Here is a 19302-nt window from a genome sequence, read left to right on the forward strand (position 1 = left end):
AAAAAAAAAAAAGAAGAAAGAAAGAAAAAGAAAAACAAAAGAAAACATAAATCCAAAACCCAGAATGCTACAAAATAAAAAAACCTTTTGACCACCAACTTGATAGCAAGTGGAAAAAAATTGTACTACAGTACAAGTATTTTGTATAAAATCCCCTTCAGGCCATGTTGTAGAAGGTGTGTATGAAACATAATGAATTTTGTGTTTAGTCTTGGCTCCTATCCCCAAGGTATCTCATTATAATTTTTTTTTTGGTAAGGTTTTGCCTTAGGGCACATGTGCTCACCAGAGAGACAGACAGAGACAGAGAGAGGGAAAGTGAGAAATCACTCCCTGGGGTGAGGGAGATGGCCACACCACAATCCCTTCTCCTCCATTCTCTTCTCAGGATCTTGGGTACACACATACACACACACACACACACACACACACACACACACACGTGTCCAGCATGTTTCAGGCCATCGGGTCCAGGATTTGAACTGCAGTCAGTCACGTGGGAGTCCAGTGACGTCACCACTACAGCATCTGCTGGCCCCAAGATATCTCCTTATATACATAAATATCTCAAATAAAAAAAAAAAATCCAAACACTTCCCCTCCCAAGCATTTCGGATAAGGGATGCTCAAACTGTACTAGGACTCAGTTCTGGGCACCTGATTAACTAGTTGAAGGATCTCAGGCAAATGACTGTCTCTCCATGTCTCGGTTTCCTATCTAGAGACTGAGATGGTGCTGATACCGCACAGAACTCTCAGGTGGATTAGCTGAGTTCATGCAGATCAAGGGCTTAGAACAGGGATTGCTCACAGCAAGAGCTCAGTGATGCGAGTCTATTAAAAAGATTCTGGGGGCTGGCAGGTGGCGTGCTGGTTAAGCGAGCTGGACTCCTATGCGGCCGACCGTGGTCTGAGTCCTGGGCCTAGTAGCTTGCTTTCTCACTTTCTCTCTCTGGTCAAATTTTAAAAATAAATAAATAAATGGATAAAGTTCAATAAAAATAACTCTTAAAAAAAGAAAAGAATAAGATTCTGGTAAGTCTAGGTTCCTGTTTCTCACCTTCACCCTCAGCAAGAATCCTTGGGCCACATTTTCCGTGGCGAGGAGCCAGCTCCCAGTGCTCCCCCTGGTAACCCAGAGTAGAGGACTTTTGCCGGCCAGAGTTAAAATTTTTCCCTAGCTCTGGCTAAAGATTCACCCTGGTCAGGGCTGGAAGGAGACTTTCACCATGAGCCAGAAGTGACCCTTCTCTTGGAGGTCTCTGGATTGGGCCTCTGAGTTCAGGAGCTGATGTCAATCACTGGAGACCCTCTCCCAGACCCGGGGTCAGGTCCAGGTGGTCCGTACCAAGCAGATGCAGCTCAGGCATGGGTCCAGCACAGACGGGAAGGTCTCGTTGTTGTAGAAGATTCTGCCTGTGTAGGTACAGCCTGCCAGGGAGAGCATGCAGTGAGCACCAGCCAGAGGGGTGGCCAGCAACCGGGCCAGGGCACACGTCAGAGGCTTATCTGGAGAGCAAAGGTCAGGCCATGCACCTCCCCAGGCAGCAACCCCCGGGGTTAGGGAAGTGAAAAACACCCCTCTGAACTGGGTGTTGACTCCACACTCCAAGTGCTGGCACTGGATTTAGCAAAAAGATCCATGTCCTGGCCTTCGGTGTTCTCCTCTACCCTTCGCTAGGAGGGATCAAGCAGGGGGACAGTGAGGTACAGCTGTGTGCGAACCTCACAGCCCTCTCTCTCCCCCCAACCTCCTCTCTGCTCATCCCCACTCAGCCAAACCTCAGAATGTTCCCCCAGAACCCCCTCTCCCTGATTCCTGACGCCCAGAGGCCCAGTCTGAATGACACTGTCTTGACACCACCTGCTGTAAGTACAGAAGCAGTAGAGAAAGCTTTCACACGTAAACACACACACGTCTCTTACACGTGGTGTGTGTGTGTCACAAAAAGAGCTTCTCCCTGCAGCTCTTCCCCAGAACCCTGGCTCACCCCAAACCTAAAGAGTATAATAAAATCGTGTGTGTGTGTGTGTGTGTGTGCCATAGGGCACATGTGCTCACCAGAGAGAGACAGAGAAAGAGAAAGTGAGAAATCATCCCATCCCCCCAAGAGGATGACCATGCCACAATCCCTTCTCCTCCATTCCCCTTTCAGGATTTTGGGCACACACGCACAAGCGGCCAGGATGATTTTCAAGACGCCAGGTGCAGGACTTGACCCATAGTTGGCCATATAGGAGTCCAGCACCTTAACCGCCATGCCACCTACTGACCCCTAAAATCTTTTTAGGGGTCAGATGATGCAGCTAGGAGGTGGCATAGAAAGATATAACCATAAGGTTAAAGGTCATCATGGCCCTTTAAATTTTTTTTCTCTTTGCATTTTCTTTTTTTTTAAAAAAGATTTATTTTATTTAACTTTATTTATTTTAATTTGACCAGAGAGGGATAGTGAGAGAGAGATAAGGAAGGTGAGAAAGCAAGCCTCCAGGTCCAGGACTCAAACCACAGTCAGCCATGTGGGAGTCCAGCGCCCTTAACCATCATGCCACCTGCCAGCCCCTCTTTGCATTTTCTAAATTTTCCTTAACAAAATGTTATTTTGAAATACAATAATGGAAAAGATAAAAATTACTACAAGGGTTCTATAAAATGTTCATGGAAAATGTATATTATGAAAAATCTGAGACCAGCAGATGACATAATGGTTATGTTACTGCACTCCCATGTAGTTGACAACAGTTCAAGTCCTAGACCCGGCAACTTGAAACTTACACTGGGTGTGTGTGCATGCATGTCCAACATCCCAAGAGGAGAATAGAGAAGAAGGGATCGTAGCATGGCCATACCCTCGGGGGGGTGATTTCTCATTTTCTATCTCTCTCTGTCTCTCCAACAAGCGCACATGCCCTATAGCAAAAAATCTCTCAAAAAAAGAAAAAGATATGCATGGATTTCAAAATCTTTTGCACCAAAGTAAACATAAACTGTAATTCCACTTCCCATAACTTTGATGTACCCCTCATATTCTAAAATAATCATTTTTATGTCTTCTCACTGTTCTCTAACAGCTTCACAGGTATGGTTCCTGTACCCCCACCTCCACTAGGCTGTATGCTCCGGGCTCTCCGTTTCGTCTTCCAGCACCCAGACGGGGCCTGTCTTGCTTTGCCTGAGTCCCAGGTTTCTCAGCTGTAAGACGGGGTTGCCCCACAGGGTTGTTGAGGGGGTGACCTGAGATGAGCCTGGTGCAGAATGGGCCTGGACTGGGAGCCCTCGAGAATCCCCGCCTTGGGAAGTGGAGAGCCAGATGGAGAATTACCTGCCGAGCAGTCCGGGCAGCACTGTCCGGGGATCCGGATCGGGTGAGGGCAGGAGTCCACGCAGTCTGTCCTCTTGCAGCTCACTGAGCCATCTGCCTGAAGGAAGGAGGGACTTCACCAAGACCCTACCTGTGGCACCAGACCCACCTCCCTGCCTAGGTCATCCTCTCCACCCTAAAAAGAAAGGGCAACACTGCAAACAGGCCAAAGCCTGCCCTTAAAGGTGCCATGATGCAGGAGGGAGGAGGCAGGTTTCCCCAAGGAAGGCAGGCTACTTGGGAAAGGTGATATGAGCCCCCAGAAAGGTTCTGCACATCTAAGGAGAAGAAAGGGCAGGGCGGGGAAGCGCACGCGCGCGCCTCTCCTCGGCTTCCTGTCTTGTGGAGAGCAGCCAGTTTGAGTAAACATGGTGACCTCAGATTGGCCATTCTCCACACTGTCCCTCCCCAGCAACAGCCAGGGCTGCACTAGTAGCCCCATCCAAACTCCGCAGCTCTTCCCCAGAGCCCTGGCTCACCCCAAGCCTAGGGACACAATCAAATCCTATTTTTATAGAAAACGGCTCCACTGGAAATGGCTACTGAAGAAGACCAACATGTCGTACTAACTTCCTTTTATTTTGAGGTTTTTGCTAGAGGGCGCATGCGCTCACCAGAAAGATAGAGACAGACAGACAGGAAGCGCGAAATCATCCCCCAGGGGTAAGGCTACACCGCCATCCCTTCTCCTCCATTCTCCTCTTGGGGTCTTGGGCACACACGCATATGCGCCCGGCATCAGTTTAAGCCATCGGGTCTGGGACTTGAACCGTGGTTGGCTACATGGGAGTCCAGCAACTTAGCCATTATGCCAACTGCTGGTCCCTTATTTATTTATTTTTAAGAATCTGAATGTTCATGAAACTCTTGTATTATATTCTTATAATATCAGTGCCTGATATCAGTCACAAAGGACAAAAACAACACAAAATAGATTTTCCTCCAAATTCTAATTAAAATGAAATGTGTTTACAAGTGTTAAGGTCCAAAGCTTTCCTTCCTTCTTTTACGTTTTTGCCATAGGGCACATGGGCTAGCTGAACGAAGACAGAGACAAAGAGAAGAAAGTGAGAAATCGCCCTCCTACCACCCAGGAGGATGGCCACACCACAATCCCTTCTCCTCCACTCCCCTCCGGGATTTTGGGCACATACATGCACCTGGCAAGATTTTCAAGCCGCTGGGTCCAGAACTCAAACCACAGTTGGCCATGTAGGAACCCAAGCTACACACTTGCTAGCCCCAGGGTCTAAGGCTTTCTTTCTTTTTCTTTTTAAAGAATTATTTATGTGGGACCAGCAGTTAGCATAAGGGCTATGTCGCTGGACTCCCATGTAGTCGATCACAGTTCGAGTCCCAGACCCAGTGGCTTAAACTCACGCCGGGTGTGTGTGTGCGTGCCCAAGATCCCAAGAGGAGAACGGAGGAGAAGGGATTGCAGCGTGGCTGTCACCCTTGGGGGGGTGATTTCTTGCTTTCTGTCTTTCTGTCTCTGTCTTTCTGGAGAGTGCACGTGCCCTATAGCAAAAACCTCTCCAAAAAAAAAAAAAGAAGAAGAAAACACTGGCATTTCATAGAAATGACCTCAACAACCTCAACAGCCTCAACAACCTCAACAACAGGATCTCAGGCTGCCCCAGCTCCTTCAGCCATCTGTGCCACAGGGCAACTCCCGTGAGGGCTGACGCTAACTTCACAGCGGCACCGCGTCTTACACACAGCGCTCACGGCAGACCGCCAAGCTCCACTGTCCTGCGACATCTACGAGGATAGGAGACCTGGGGCCCCAACCCTTTCTGTAAACGTGGAACCTGAGGGCATGGGCGGAAGCCTGAGGCTGGGCCTGAGGTGGCCCAGCCTCTGCAGGGGCGAGGCAGGCGGGCAGCGGGTAGAGCAGCTGAAGGCGAGCACGCTGTCATTCACCTGGCAGATGCATAACTCACAAGGGTCACCAGGCGACCAGATCTGTCCAATCGGAAATGCAACCCCGTTGTCATCGAGAGAGCAGCCTGGCCAGGGGACAGGGGCAGGGGAGACAGTGGGCAGAGGTGCCTGCCAGACCCCTGGTACCACCCCACCAGAGACAGACAGATGCCTCATACCCACAGACACACACCTGCCATTCACACATACACACCCACAGACATCTACACAAACACGCTACAAAAAACACAGACCCACGCTCATAACAGACGAAGACAAATGTACACATCCTCGCAGATCTCACACACACATGCACACACTAAACCGTCTTGGGGGGTGACATTCGACCCCCTTCCTCAGGGCTCCCAAGTCCTGTGCGGAGTGCACCTGGGGGACCTCACCTGTCGTGGGCATGGACTCCCGGCAGGTGAAGCAGCACTGCCCAGGGCCCAGCCACCACTCCTCCTGGGGGCAGTCCAGCTCTGGACATGGTGTGAAGGAACATTCCACCTCCCCATTCTGGAAGACAGCCAAGGGGCCCAGTGAGAGCGGCTCCCCACCCTGGGCTGCCAATGGCAGAGAGGAGGCTGTTGGGCTGCCATGACCCTCTCTGCCCCACCTCACCACCCCAAGTAAAAGTGACCAAGAAATCTCTAGGGAGTGGCAGGGAGGTGGGAAGGGCAGGGACGTGAGGCTGGGGCAGGGCTCTGGGAGTGTGCCAGTCCCACCCTGGGGCCTCCACTGCCGTCTCTGACACTCCTACCATCCCCACTGCAACCACATCTGCCCAGGCCCCCCCAGTCTACTTGTCCTGTGGTCAGGAAACTCCCCAAGCACCCCCGACCACGTCCTCCACCTTCAGCCCAGCTGGCATGATCCTTCGTGACTGAGGCAGGGGCTGCTGGCGCTCACCCGGGTCCCCTGCCCCAAGCGCATCCCACTCCTTGTGGCAAAAGGAGCACATGGAACTGATGACTGCTGGGTGGAGGCCAGCTCGGTGCACCGTCCACACCCCAGAGCTCCCCACAGGACCAGCCCGAGACATCTGCACTCAGCCGTCCCCTGCCCTGTTTCCCTCCCTGGTAAACAGACCCTGCTTCTAGGCAACCCGACCCCACATCCTGCCCGTGGCCTTGCCTCTTACTCTCCATCTGTGCTCCGGCCAGACCGGATGTCTGCGGGCCCCGCCCTCTGCCCACACAGTGCCCTCTGAGAGGCTCAGTGCCCTCAGCTCCTCCCCTGATCAGACCCAGGTACCTTCGGGTCTCCATACAAGAAGGCTCAGGAGCCCTGGCCATCACCCACCAGGCCTCCGGACAGAGGGGACTGGAGCTGCCTGGGGCTGTCTGTGTCAGCAGCACCAGCTCTATAAACAGCGGTGCTGAAGAATGGACTTCGAGGAGACTGGGAAGGCCGTGGGGCAGCCCTTTCAAGCCTTTGCTGGCTCCCTTGTTCTAGGTGGCAGCTGGTGTCCTGGGCCAAGTCCTGAGCCTGCCCCCTTCCCATCACCCACCACTGCAGCAGGCCTCGGGTCTCAGCCGCCCTACCTGGCAGACACAGGTGGTGCACTCGCCTCCCCCGCTGAACACAGCCCCATCCGCATACCACCGGCCGTGGAAGTAGCATCTCACTGCACGGGAGAGAGGGAGAGCAGCTCACGGTCGTGGGTGGAGGCAGCTTAAGGAAAGGGAGAACAGGTGGGGAGGAGGACCTGGGGGAGCAACGCACACCCACAGCACTCCATGAAGACTCCCGGCTTTGAAAGCAGGGAGATGTGAGTTCAAGCTCTGCTCTGTTACTAAGTGGGTATGTGTCTTTTTTTTTTTGGAGAGATTTTTGCTATAGGGCATGTGCACTCGCTAGAAAGACAGAGAGAGACAGAGAGACAGAAAACAAGAAATCACACCCCCCTCCGGCGGGGGATGGCCATGCCACAATCCCTTCTCCTTCATTCTCCTCTCGGGATCTTGGACACGCATGCACACACACCTAGCATGAATTTAAGCCACCAGGTCCGGGACTCAAACCATGGTCGGCTACATGGGAGTCCAGCGACATAGCCATTACACTAACTGCTGGTCCCATAGGTATGTGTCTTTAAGCAGTGACTTCACCTAAGCCTCAGTTTTTTCATCTAGAAAACGGGGCCATAAGTAGTCCTCCCACCAAGTGGTGACATAAAGATTCCATGAGATCAAGTGCTGGCAGGTGTCCCACGGAGCAAGGGACAGGAGCCACCGTGGGAATATCCGTGATGATGAGGTCATCTCAGGACGGACAGCCATGTTTCTAACCAGGGACTGACTCACTAGTGGGTAATGGGAACCCCTTCCCATCCAGAGACAGAGCAACGCCAAGGGTCGGCTCGAACCCCTTCTCGCCTGTGCTGAGGGCATCTCCTGGTACAGGGGAGGGCGGCAGGCAGGACTGGGAGCAGTCCAGCGTCCAAACCACTCTGCACATAATAGGTGCTCAATAAAAATGGGCACTCAGAATACTTCACATGATCCAAGTCTCTAAAGCAGAAATTAACCTCCTTGCTCTCTTCCCGATTCACCACACTCCAATATACACTCCCAAGACACCCCTCCCCTGCACACACAAAAAAGCAAAATTGCCCAAGAGAGTCACTTACCGGGAACACAGTTACAGCAATCTGACTGTGGGGGTGTCTGACAGGGGCCAGGAGGACACTCAGGGGAGATGCAGGACACATTTCCAGCCTAAGGAGATAAGAGATGGCATCCGGGGAGGGGCACAGCGCTCTGCTAACCTCTGGCCCAACACAAAGCAGCCTATTCCCTACCTCACGCCAGATCTCGTCAACAGGCAAGCCACACAGAGGAAGCTTATGTGAGTGGCTGTGAGCCACGTCTTGAGATGCCTTTGTTAGGGCGGTGTTCACAGCAGCTCCCTTTCCAAGACACCTCATTTCATGAAAAAGTTGAGGAGGGCAGACCAGAAGGTAGAGCATGCCAACTTCCTACCAGACGTGCCTAGTCGGAAACCCCACACAGAGGCTGACAGTGAGAACCGAGGTCTCCTTCTCGTGCATCTGAGTTGGTTTTTTTTTTTTTTTTTTTTGAGAGATTTTTCGCTATAGGGCACATGTGCTCGCCAGACAGACAGAGAGACAGAGAGACAGAAAGCAAGAAATCACCCCCCAGGGGGGATGGCCACACCGCAATCCCTTCTCCTCCGTTCTCCTCTCGGGATCTTGGGCACACACGCACACGTGCCCAACGTGAGTTTTAAGCCACCGGGTCCGGGATGCGAACCATGGTCGACTACGTGGGAGTCCAGCGACATAGCAATTATGCTAACTGCTGGTTCCACGTGCATCTGAGTTTTGAATCAAGTGGATTGTATTGGCTATTAAGGGAATTAAATTTAAAAATAAGCTGGCTCTGGAGGCCAGCAGGTGGTGTGGTGGTGAAGGCACTGGATCCCACATGGCTGACTCTGCAGTTCGAGTCCTAGACCTGGTGGCCTGAAAAACTGGCCAGAAACACGTGTATGTGTGCCCAGAATTCTGAGAGGAGCATGAAGAAGGCGGCATTGTGGTGTGGCCATCCCGCCTAGGGGTGACTTCTCACTTTCTCTGTCTTTCTCCAGCAAGCATACACACCTGATGGCAAAAATAATCTAAAAACAGGGGCCGGCAGGTGGCATGGTGGGTTAAGGCGCTGAATTCCCACATGGCTGACCGCGGTTGGAGTCCATGATATAGCAGCTTGCTTTCTCACTTTCCCTCTTTCTCTCTCTCTCTTTCTCTCACTCAGTCTCTCTCTTGGTTAAATTAAAATAAATAAATAAAGTTAAATCAAATTATTCTTTTAAAAAAATCTAAAAAATCAAAAAATGATGAACTGGCTCTGTGGTGCAGCAGCAATGCACTGCGCAAGAAAAGCTGGATCCCACATGGTGACCGCAGCTGGACTCCTGGCCCAGTCGGCTGCAAACATGCTGGGCACATGCATGACTGACCAGGATCAACTGGGGGAGGGGACTGTGTTGTGACCAGACTCTGTGGAGGGTGCTCCTCTCTCTTCCATGTGTGCACGCACATGTGCGCTGTATCCCAAATTAAGGGAAAACATAAACATGTTTTTATACGTTTTTATTAATTGCCAGAGGGTGCGTGTGCTCACCAGAGACAGACACAGAGAGGGAGAGAAAGAAGGAGATAGAGAGGAAGGGGGGAGGAGAGGAGAGGGGAGGGGAGGGGAGGGGAGGGGGAGGGAGAAAGCACCCCCAATGGGGCATGGTCACGCTGCAATTCCTTCTCCATGCCGTCTTCCTATTGGGATGTGGGGAACGCACACACGTTTTTTCAGACTGCCATGTAGGTCCTGGCTCCCTTAACCACTACGCCACAAGGCTGACCCGATAAATACATTCTCCAAATTTGAAGTTGGTGCTGGCCCCGTAATACACAGCACTTAGACATTGCAGAGAGGAAGCCGAATCCCACATGGCCAGCCGGGGTTTGAATCCCAGTCCCTGCAGCTTCACACCAGGCACATGCAGGCCCAGGATCCTAATAGGATGAAGAGCTGGAAGAAAAGGGATTGAGATGGCATGACCAGGCACTGTTGGGATGCTTTCTCTCTCATGTGCACACATATGTTTTCTAGCCTTCACATTTTTTTTCTTTCTTTTTTTTTTGGAGAGGTTGTGTGTACTCGCCAAAAAGACAGAAAGAGACAGAGAGACAGAAAGAGAGAAATCACCCCCGGCGGGGGGAGAGGGGATGGCCACACCACAATCCCTTCTCCTCTCAGGCTCTCGGGCACGCATGCCCGGCGTGAGTTTCAGCCACCGGGTCCGGGACGTGAACCACGGTTGACTACATGGGAGTCCAGCGACATAGCCATTATGCTAACTGCTGGTCCCTAAATTTTTTTTTTCTAAAGTTAAAATCAAAAAGCCTCCAGCTTTGGAGTCAGTTGGATGTGCTGGCTGCTCCTCCACTAACAAGGCTCTGTGTCTGTGATGTGAGATAGGCTGGAACCGCGCCCCTCACAGGGGCTGCTGAGGATTCTGTGAAATGAGGTCATGCACAAACACGCGGCCACCGTGTGTTTGGCTCACAGGAGAGTTCCATAAAGCGTCCCAGCAGCTGCCTACGTGCCTGATCCTACACCACGCTTCCATTCTGGGTGCCAGACCAGGAACCACTTGTAAAGATGGTTAGAGGGTCATCGTGAGGGTTAGGGACAGAGCCCAGGCTTCGCAATCAGACTGACCCTGGCTCACATCCCAGCTCTGCCCCCTCCCGTCCCAGGTTGTCTTTTCATCTGTAGAGCAGGGACAGTAAGCCGACCCTCAAGAGCTGCCAGGAGCCTCGGGTGAGAAAAAATGAAAAGCACCAACTATGGGCCTGGCACACAGTGGGTGCTCATAATGAAAATGTGACAGGACCTGGCCATGTCCGGCACCCAGTAGGTGCTTAGTAACTATTCTTAGAGGACTGAACTTGCCGAAAGGGAAACACTCTTAACAAGCTGAGTTTGGTCCTGAGCCTTCTCCCTTCCAGACGTGGATACCTTTATTGTGCCGGCAAATATTTTGCCTGGAGAGAAAAACCGCCTCCCTGGTAGGAAGTTTCCGAGGGAGTTTCAGCCCCTCCTCTTCCTAAACAGATGAACCCTGTTTGCCTGTTGGCTCTTCTGGGCTCAGCAGAAACCTACCCCTTCCACCCACCCAAAGGTCTGACGCCTCCCTCACCCTCCTAAATACAGGTTCTGACCAAAATCCACACCCTGAGAACTCTCCCTTCCATTCAACAAGCTCACCTTTAACATCCGGTTTCATCCCCCTTCCTCTAAAACCCCCAAAGGTTAAGAAAACACCCCTGAGGCTTTGGGGCTCTTGCGATGCTTACCAGACAGACGCAGACCGTGCAGTTCTCATTGGGAGGTGAGAACACATCCCCTTCAGCTCGGATGACGCCACCGTGAAAGCAGCCTTTGAAAGACAAGCAGGAGGTGGAGGCTTCAGGCCTCTTCAAAGGAGAGGAGACTTGAGGTCTCATGACTTTCCCAGGCATCATGTATCTAGAACCTTCTCTCTGCTCTGGCTGTCCCAGGAGTGGCAGAGTCCGGTACCCTGTGTGGTCTTTGGACCCCTGGGGGACCATCCAGGGGACATCCACGAGAATCAGTACAGTGGCCCCAGGAAGCTCCATGGGGCTTTCATGTTTGAAAACCTCAGAAATGCCTTGAGTGCAAACACTTTATTCTCATAAGGCAGGAAAGGCAGCCAGACAGCTCTAGGTTCAAAACCTGACCCGCTAGCTCTGCGGACCTGAGTGGCCTTGGAAATGGAACTTAACCTCTCTAAGACTTGGTTGTCTTCACTGTAAAACAGAACGGCCACTATGTGCCCTGCAGGGGATGTGAAGGATCTGCAACCTCAGACCTAAAGCACTCCGCGGCCCAGTGCGGGTGCAGCAGTAACAAAGAACTGGGTCAGCGTTCAAAACCTGACCCGCTAGCTCTGCGGACCTGAGTGGCCTTGGAAATGGAACTTAACCTCTCTAAGACTTGGTTGTCTTCACTGTAAAACAGAACGGCCACTATGTGCCCTGCAGGGGATGTGAAGGATCTGCAACCTCAGACCTAAAGCACTCCGCGGCCCAGTGCGGGTGCAGCAGTAACAAAGAACTGGGTCAGCATGGGAAAGCTGAGGACCCTGTCGGGGGTGTCTGTCTCTCTGGGAGAAATCAATACACTTTAAAAATTAGATAAAATCAAGTCTAAGAAAAACATTTATTGGGGCCAGCAGGTGGTGTGGTGATTAAGGCACTGGACTCCCACATGGCCAACCACGATTTGAACCCTGGACTTTGCAGCTTGAAATTCACACCAGACACATGTGCGTGCATGCCCAAAATCCCAACAGGAGAATGAGGAGAAGGGGTTGCAGCACGGCCATCCCCTGCGGGGGATGATTTCTCTCTCTCTCTCTCTGTTTATTCAACAAGCACATGCACCCTATAGCAAAAATCTCTCAAAAAAAAGCATGGGGAACCAGCAGTTAGCGTAATGGCTATGTCGCTGGACTCCCATGTAGTCGACTGCGGTTTGCGTCCCGGACCTGGTGGCTTAAAATTCATGCCGGGTGCGTGTGTGTGCATGCCCAAGATCCTGAGAGGAGAATGGAGGAGAAGGGATTGCGGCATGGCCATCCCCCCTGGGGGGTGATTTCTCGCTTTCTGTCTCTGTCTGTCTGGTGAGCGCACGCACCCTATAGCGAAAACCTCTCAAAAAAAAAAAAAAAAAAAAAAAAAGCATGTATCTAGTACTTTCTATTTAGGGCTCAGTATGTAGGCACAGAGTAAAAGATCACAATTATCACGAAGAAAAGCAGTGTGTGCATTTCTAGCTTAATCCTTAGGAAGACTTTTTAACTGCTGTTCCAAGTCCACCGCCCTCAGTATCATGGCACCAGGAACGCCAGGGCAATGCAGACCCTCCCCAGACCTACTGAATGAGGATCTGCATGTTCACAAGAGTCCCAATGATTCATGTGCAAAGAAAGCTTTGAGGAGCTCCGTTGAAACCTGTTAAGAATTTGGGTCAGGTCCAGTGGTGGAGACACTGGACTCCCGCAGTTCGAGTCCAGGACCTGTCAGCTTGCTTTCTTAATTTCCTTTTCTCTCTCTCTGCTGAGTGTATGTACCTTATAGCAAATTTTAAAATAATAAAAATTAATAAAATTAAATAATTCTTTAAAAATAATAATAATTTGGGTCTTGGGCCAGCCTGGTAACCCAGTGGTTAAGGGAGCTGGATCCCACACAGCCAACCATAGTTTGAATCCCAGCCCTGATGGCTTGAAAAACACATTGGATGTATGTGTGTGTAGCCCACATCCCAACAGGATGGGGAAATGGAAGACACGGTATTGCAGCATAGCCATGGCCCACTGGAGGAGGGCTTTCTTCCTCTTCCTCTCTCCCTCTCTGTCTTTGTCTCTCTCTGAAGAACGCATAGCCTTCAAAAGTAAATAATTCTTTAAAAATAATAATAATTTGGGTCTTGGGACAGCCTGGTAACCCAGTGGTTAAGGGAGCTGGATCCCACACAGCCAACCATAGTTTGAATCCCAGCCCTGATGGCTTGAAAAACACATTGGATGTATGTGTGTGTAGCCCACATCCCAACAGGATGGGGAAATGGAAGACACGGTATTGCAGCATAGCCATGGCCCACTGGAGGAGGGCTTTCTTCCTCTTCCTCTCTCCCTCTCTGTCTTTGTCTCTCTCTGAAGAACGCATAGCCTTCTGGCAATTAAAAAATAAATGGGGTCAGGGCCTGCAGGTGGCATGGTGGCTAAGGTACTGGACTTCCACATAGCTGACTGTGGTTCAAGTCCTAGACCCGATGGCTTGCTTCCTCACTTTCCCTCTCTTTTGCTCTGTCTCTCTCTAGTCAAATTAAATAATAATCAATAAAATTAAATAAATATTTTTTTAAATGGGGTCTAGGGACCAGCAGATAGTGTAATGGTTACATTGCTGGACGCCCACATAGTCAACCACAGTTCAAGTCCCAGACCTGGTGGCTTCAAACTCACGCCAGGTGTGTGTTTGTGCCTAAAATCCTGAGAGGATAATGGAGGAAAAGGAGATTGTGGCGTGGCCATTCCCTTTGGGGGCTGATTTCTTGCTTTCTGTCTCTCTGTCTCTCATTGTCTCTCCAGCAAGTGCATGTGCCCTATAGCAAAAATATCTCTCTCTCAAAAAAAAAAAAGTAACAAAAATGGGGTCTTTATCCTAACAGCAATAGAAAGCAAATAAAAGTAAGAAAATTGTGGGAGAGGGTAGGAGTTAGAAATGACTACTCCAACTGTAGGAGGGACACTGGGCAGGGGAAAGACACTGCAGAGTGGACTTGAAGAGGCCCACTGACTGACTGACTGACTGAAGCTCAGAAGATGAAACGTGCCCTTTAGGGACACTGCAGTACTGACAAGTGGATCTCAAAGTGCAGTCCCTAGACCAGCAGCACCCCCGGCCCCTGGGAGCTTGTTAGAAATGTACACTGTGGGACCAGCAGTTAGTGTAATGGTTATGTCGCTGGACTCACATGTAGTTCGAGTCCCAGACATGGTGGCTTAAATTCACGCCGGGCACGCGTGTGTGCATGCCCATGATCATGAGAGGAGAATTGAAGAGAAGGGATTGCGACATGGCCATCCCCCTGAGGGGTGATTTCTCACTTTCTGTCTCTCTGTCTCTCTGTCTCTGGCAAGCACACCTGACCTATGGCAAAAATCTCTCAAAAAAAAAAAAAAAAAAAGAAAAGAAATGTACATTGTTGGGACCAGCAGATGACATAGTGGTTGTATAGCTGGACTCTCACATGGTCGACTGCGGTTCAAGTCCTAGACCTGGTGGCTTGCTTTCTCACTTTCCCTTTCTTTTTTTATTTTTTAATTTTTTAATTTTTTTGGAGAGGCTTTCGCTATAGGGCGCGTGAGCTTGCCAGACATACAGAGAGACATAGAGACAGAAAGCGAGAAATCACCCCCCAGAGGGGATGGTCACGCCGCAATCCCTTCTCCTCCATTCTCCTCTCGGGATCTTGGGCACGCACGCACACGCGCCCGGCGTGAGTTTTAAGCCACCGGGTCCGGGACACGAACCGCAGTTGGCTACGTGGGAGTCCAGCAACATAGCAATTACACTAACTGCTGGTTCCCTCACTTTCCCTTTCTATATCACTCTGTCTCTCTCTGGTCAAATTAAAAAAAAAAAAATACATTTTGGGAACCAGCAGTTAGCGTAATGGCTATGTCACTGGACTCCCACGTAGTCGACCGTGGTTGGCATCCCAGACCAGGTGGTTTAAAACTCTCGTCGGGCGCGTGTGCGTGCGTGCCCAAGATCCTGAGAGGAGAATGGAGGAGAAGGGATTGCGGCGTGACCATACCCTCTGGGGGGTGATTTCTCGCTTTCTGTCTCTATGTCTCTCTCTGTCTGTTTGGTGAGCGCACGCGCCCTATAGCAAAAACCTCTCCAAAAAAAAAAAAAAAATTGAATTCAATAAATAAATAATTCTTTAAAAAAGAAAAGGAAAATCTTGTGCTGGGTACGTGTGCATGCTTGCCCAAAGTCCTGAGGAAAACGGAGGAGAAGGGATTGAGGTATGGTCACCCCTCCCCCCACCCCCAGGGGTGATTTCTCATTTTCTGTCTCTCTGTATCTCTCTGGAGTGCAAACACGTCCAACAGCAAAAATCTCTCTAAAAAAAGAGAACTGTACATCATCAGGCCCTATCCCAGACCCACTAAATTAGACACTCTGGAAGCGGGGGCCCAGGGAGCTGCGGTTCACAACCTTCAAGTACACTCAGCTGAACAGCCTTTCACTGGAGAAGGGCCGGGGAAGGGACCAGGTGGGACTGTGTCCTTCCCTGACCCAGCTCTCACCTGTGCACGACGGGCAGCACCCCCCATCTCTAGAGGGAACTGGGTGGGAACAAGCCTCTTCACACTTCACTTTTTCACAGGTCACGTCCCCATCCTGGAAGTACACGCAGGAGTTACAGCCACAAGGCCCCCGACGCCAGACTGGAACACCTCCAGGACCCCTTGCACCCACCTTGCACCAGCACTGGGAACATCCAGGCTCGGTCCAGCGGCCCCCTGACTCATACATGGCTCCCAGGTGCCAGCAGGGAGAGGGTCCTGTTGCCAGGACCTCGGGGCCTCTGGGTGAAGAGGGGGTCCCCACCGCCTCCCCCTGGAAGAGTGAGGGAGGCCTGGGGGTCCCCGGCAGTGAGGCGGTAGGCACTGGAGTGGCCATCAGGGTGGAGAGCAGCCGCATCGGGGCAGAGGGGGAGGCTGTAAGTAGTGCCGGGGTGGGAGGTGGCAGGTGGGTGAGCCTGACTCCTGCAGGGGGCCCTGGAGCCCCAGGAGGAGGGCTGTGTCCTGGAGACAAGGCAGGCCTGCCGGCCTCTGGAAGCAGCAGGAGCATCTTGGGGGGGTGCTGCCGGGGCTGCAGGATGGCCGATGGGGCCAGCACAGCTTTCGGGAAAGCTGAAAGGAAGCACAGCACAAATGTCTCTTGAGGGAGGCAGCAAAGGCAGCAGGAGAGATTCAGAAGGACCTGGACTCAAACCTCACAAGTCACTGGATGCCTCTGGGCTGGTTTCCTCCTCAACACAGTGGTCTAACCAGCTGCCGGGGCTGCAGGGAGGAGCACATGATAGGCCTCGCAGCAAAGCACCACGAGCAGCAGCAGGTCGGAGCCCACGGTGCTGGAGGGCAGTCTGTGGTCTTCCGCCTTCCCTCTGGGCTGGCCAGAAGGGAGCTCCAAGCTCCCCAGACAGATCTCTAAGCCCCCAGAGATCCCTCCTGGCAAAAGCCTCTGCCTCTCCACTCCTATGACTGACAGGCTGGGAGTGTGCCCCCTGCTCCCCAACCTAGCCTGGCTTCCCCGGAGGGGATACTGAGGGTGAAGGAAGAGGCCGAGGTCCTTTCCAGGGTGACAGGGCAGCTTCTAAGAAGACCCTGCGCCCAACATGCACACACCCACACACTTAGAAAACTAAGAGGAGAGAGGCGAGACAGGAGTAGGGACGGGTAAGGGAGAAGGCAGAGGAACAGATTCGGAACCAGAGCTGCCGGGAAGAGAGTGAGGCTGGAGTAAGAGGGGAAACGGCGTGTGAGCCCATGGCCATCACGGGCCATGTTGACTGTGGAAAAACTGTGCCATGAGCTAGAAGGAACAGGTGGCCTTCAGCACTGACCCGGAAAGATCCTCACACTGAGAAGCGAAAGCGAAGGGCACGGCAGTCGCCCCTGCTGTGCGTATGCATAGGCAGCTGTGAGCGTATGGTAGTGGCCCGATCCCACCTGCGGGAAGTGGCTGTCACTGGGAACCTAGGCTGCTGGGACTCTTCTGCCACACGCTCCCCTATTGCTGTTGACTTTGTTCCTTTTACCATTTGACGGAAAAGAGAAGAGCAAAGGAAATGGTGAAAAGAGAAAAATGGGCTAAGAAGAGAAAGAAAGTGGGTGTTGAAAATAAGGGGACCAGCAGGTGGCGTGGTGGTTAAGGCGCTGGATACTCCCACATGGCAGACCATGGTTTGAGTCCCGGACCCGGTGGCTTGCTTTTTCACTTTCCCTCTCTCTCTCTCTCTCTGGTCAAATTAAACTAAATTAATAAATAAATAAAATTAAATAAAAAATAATTCCTTAAAAAACATAAGATGAGGGGCCAGCAGTTGATGTAATAGCTATGTCGCTGGACTCCCGTGTAGTCGACTGCAGTTCGAGTCCCAGACGTGGTAGCTTAAACTCATGCCAGGCACATGTGCATGTGTGCCCAAGATCCCAAGAGGAGAAGGGAGGAGAAGGGACTGCAGTGTGGCCATCCCCCTGGGGGCATGATTTCTCACTTTCTGTCTCTCTGTCTCTTTCTGGTGAGCGCATGTACCCTATAGCAAAAACCTCTCCAAAAAAATAATAATAATAAATAAGATGAACTGAAAAAACGAGTAGGTGGGGAAGGAAGAGGGCCTGGTGGAGGGGGGGGTGGGGCCTGAGCAGAGGGCGGGGCCTGGCACTCACCTTCACAGGACACGCGGTCAGCTCGGAGCCGGAAGCCAGGGCGGCATGTGCACAGGAAGCTGCCCACGGTGTTATGGCAGGAATGGTGACACACTCGCCTCTCCAGCGGCCTCCGGCATTCATTTACATCTGCAGAAGAGCCTCGCTGCAGACAGCTGTCTTGTTCCAACTATAGAGCGAGCTCTTCTTCCTCCCATCCCTTAGCCCGAAAGACTAGGTGGTAGAGGGCGGTCTCTCTGCTGTGTTCTTACGGGGTCCACCCCTGCCCCAGGGTGTGCAGTGTGACTCAGACAGCTGGGAGCAGGGCTGAAATCTAGTGCTGCTCTTCAGAAGGTCGTCCATCCTGTAGGCCTTCCAGGGTACAGCAGGGACCCATCCCCAGCACAGAAGCAGTTAGCACTGGCTGACGGGGAGGAGCCCGCTGGGAGTCTCATCTCCGAACCTTCCACTGTCCTGTTTTTCTTCCCAAAAAGTCTTGAAACTCACTGGTCTACTCAAGGTAGGCTTCAGGACAAAGGCCTAACTCCACTAGAACAAGGTCTTTTTTCAGGCCCAAGGGACCCCACCTTCAACCCATGAGCCAAGCTCAAACCAAACATGCCAATCCCTTTCTGGAAATTTCTGCTAATGGGCTAAGAAAACAGGGGTCTCCTTCTAAACCAGAGGAACCAAGACATAACATGCTTTATTTACCAAGGGGAGCAAAGGCAGCCAAGAAAATGGGTGAGCAGAGAGGAATCCTTGGGGTGTATCTGGGAGAGGAGCAGGAGAGAAACGTAACAGGATGAAAGTGGCACGTGGCCAGAAGAATTCCAAGCCAGGGTCTTCCATGTGAAGCCAACCTGGGGACGGGCAGGCTCTGAGCAGAAGCTCACGCCCCTTCAGACTCCAGAGGACCAGGAGGTCCAACAGTTGACCTTTCCCAGTCCCCGGGCTTCCCTGTCCATCTCCCTGATTGGCAGTCTAAGTATGCGAGCTGCAGGGTCCTCCCGGCCTTACCTACACAGGAGTGCCGGTTGCCATGGAGGTGGAAGCCTGCGCGACAGGAACACTTGTAGCTGCCGATGCTGTTTTTACATCTCTGCTGACAGGGGGTCCTCAGGCACTCATCGGTGTCTGAAGGGAGGTTTGGAAAGACGTGGTCCCATCTCCCACCCCATCACCATCTCCCACCCCACTCTGGGCCATGGAGACTACCTTAAGCCCATCTCGTCCTCACTACCCTACCTCAGTCTATCAGCTCCCTGGGCCAGCCCACTTCTCTCCCCCTTCAGGGCTGAACCCTAATCTGGGCCACTTTCGACTCTGGTCTGAGAGCAGCCACAGCCTCCTGTGTCTCCCCACTTCTCCCAGCGCCCTTCCCAAGCCATCCTCCACGCAGACTCCAGGATGTTCTAACCAAAGGGCTCCAACGATCAGGGCACTTCCT

At 52.0% G+C, this 19302-nt stretch overlaps 1 protein-coding gene across 3 annotated transcripts in view; it reads right to left on the reverse strand.

The window, feature by feature from the left end:
• The window catches only part of VWCE (von Willebrand factor C and EGF domains), a 33332-nt gene that overhangs the window by 7891 nt on the left and 6139 nt on the right, over positions 1–19302 (reverse strand). For 2 of the 3 annotated variants that reach the window (XM_014584642.1, XM_014584640.1), the window contains 11 exons: positions 18873–18989; positions 17874–18002; positions 15898–16334; positions 15726–15819; positions 11173–11255; positions 7921–8008; positions 6833–6915; positions 5687–5804; positions 5286–5371; positions 3324–3420; positions 1349–1431 (listed from right to left, as the gene is read on the reverse strand). In XM_014584642.1, coding sequence (XP_014440128.1) covers positions 1349–1431; positions 3324–3420; positions 5286–5371; positions 5687–5804; positions 6833–6915; positions 7921–8008; positions 11173–11255; positions 15726–15819; positions 15898–16334; positions 17874–18002; positions 18873–18989 — 1415 coding nt within the window. The remainder of the gene's footprint in view (positions 1–1348; positions 1432–3323; positions 3421–5285; positions 5372–5686; positions 5805–6832; positions 6916–7920; positions 8009–11172; positions 11256–15725; positions 15820–15897; positions 16335–17873; positions 18003–18872; positions 18990–19302) is intronic. The other variant, XM_014584641.1, reaches the window with a different exon arrangement.

This window comes from Tupaia chinensis, unplaced genomic scaffold (assembly GCF_000334495.1).
Source record: "Tupaia chinensis unplaced genomic scaffold, TupChi_1.0 Scaffold147351_1, whole genome shotgun sequence".
Taxonomy (NCBI): domain Eukaryota; kingdom Metazoa; phylum Chordata; class Mammalia; order Scandentia; family Tupaiidae; genus Tupaia; species Tupaia belangeri.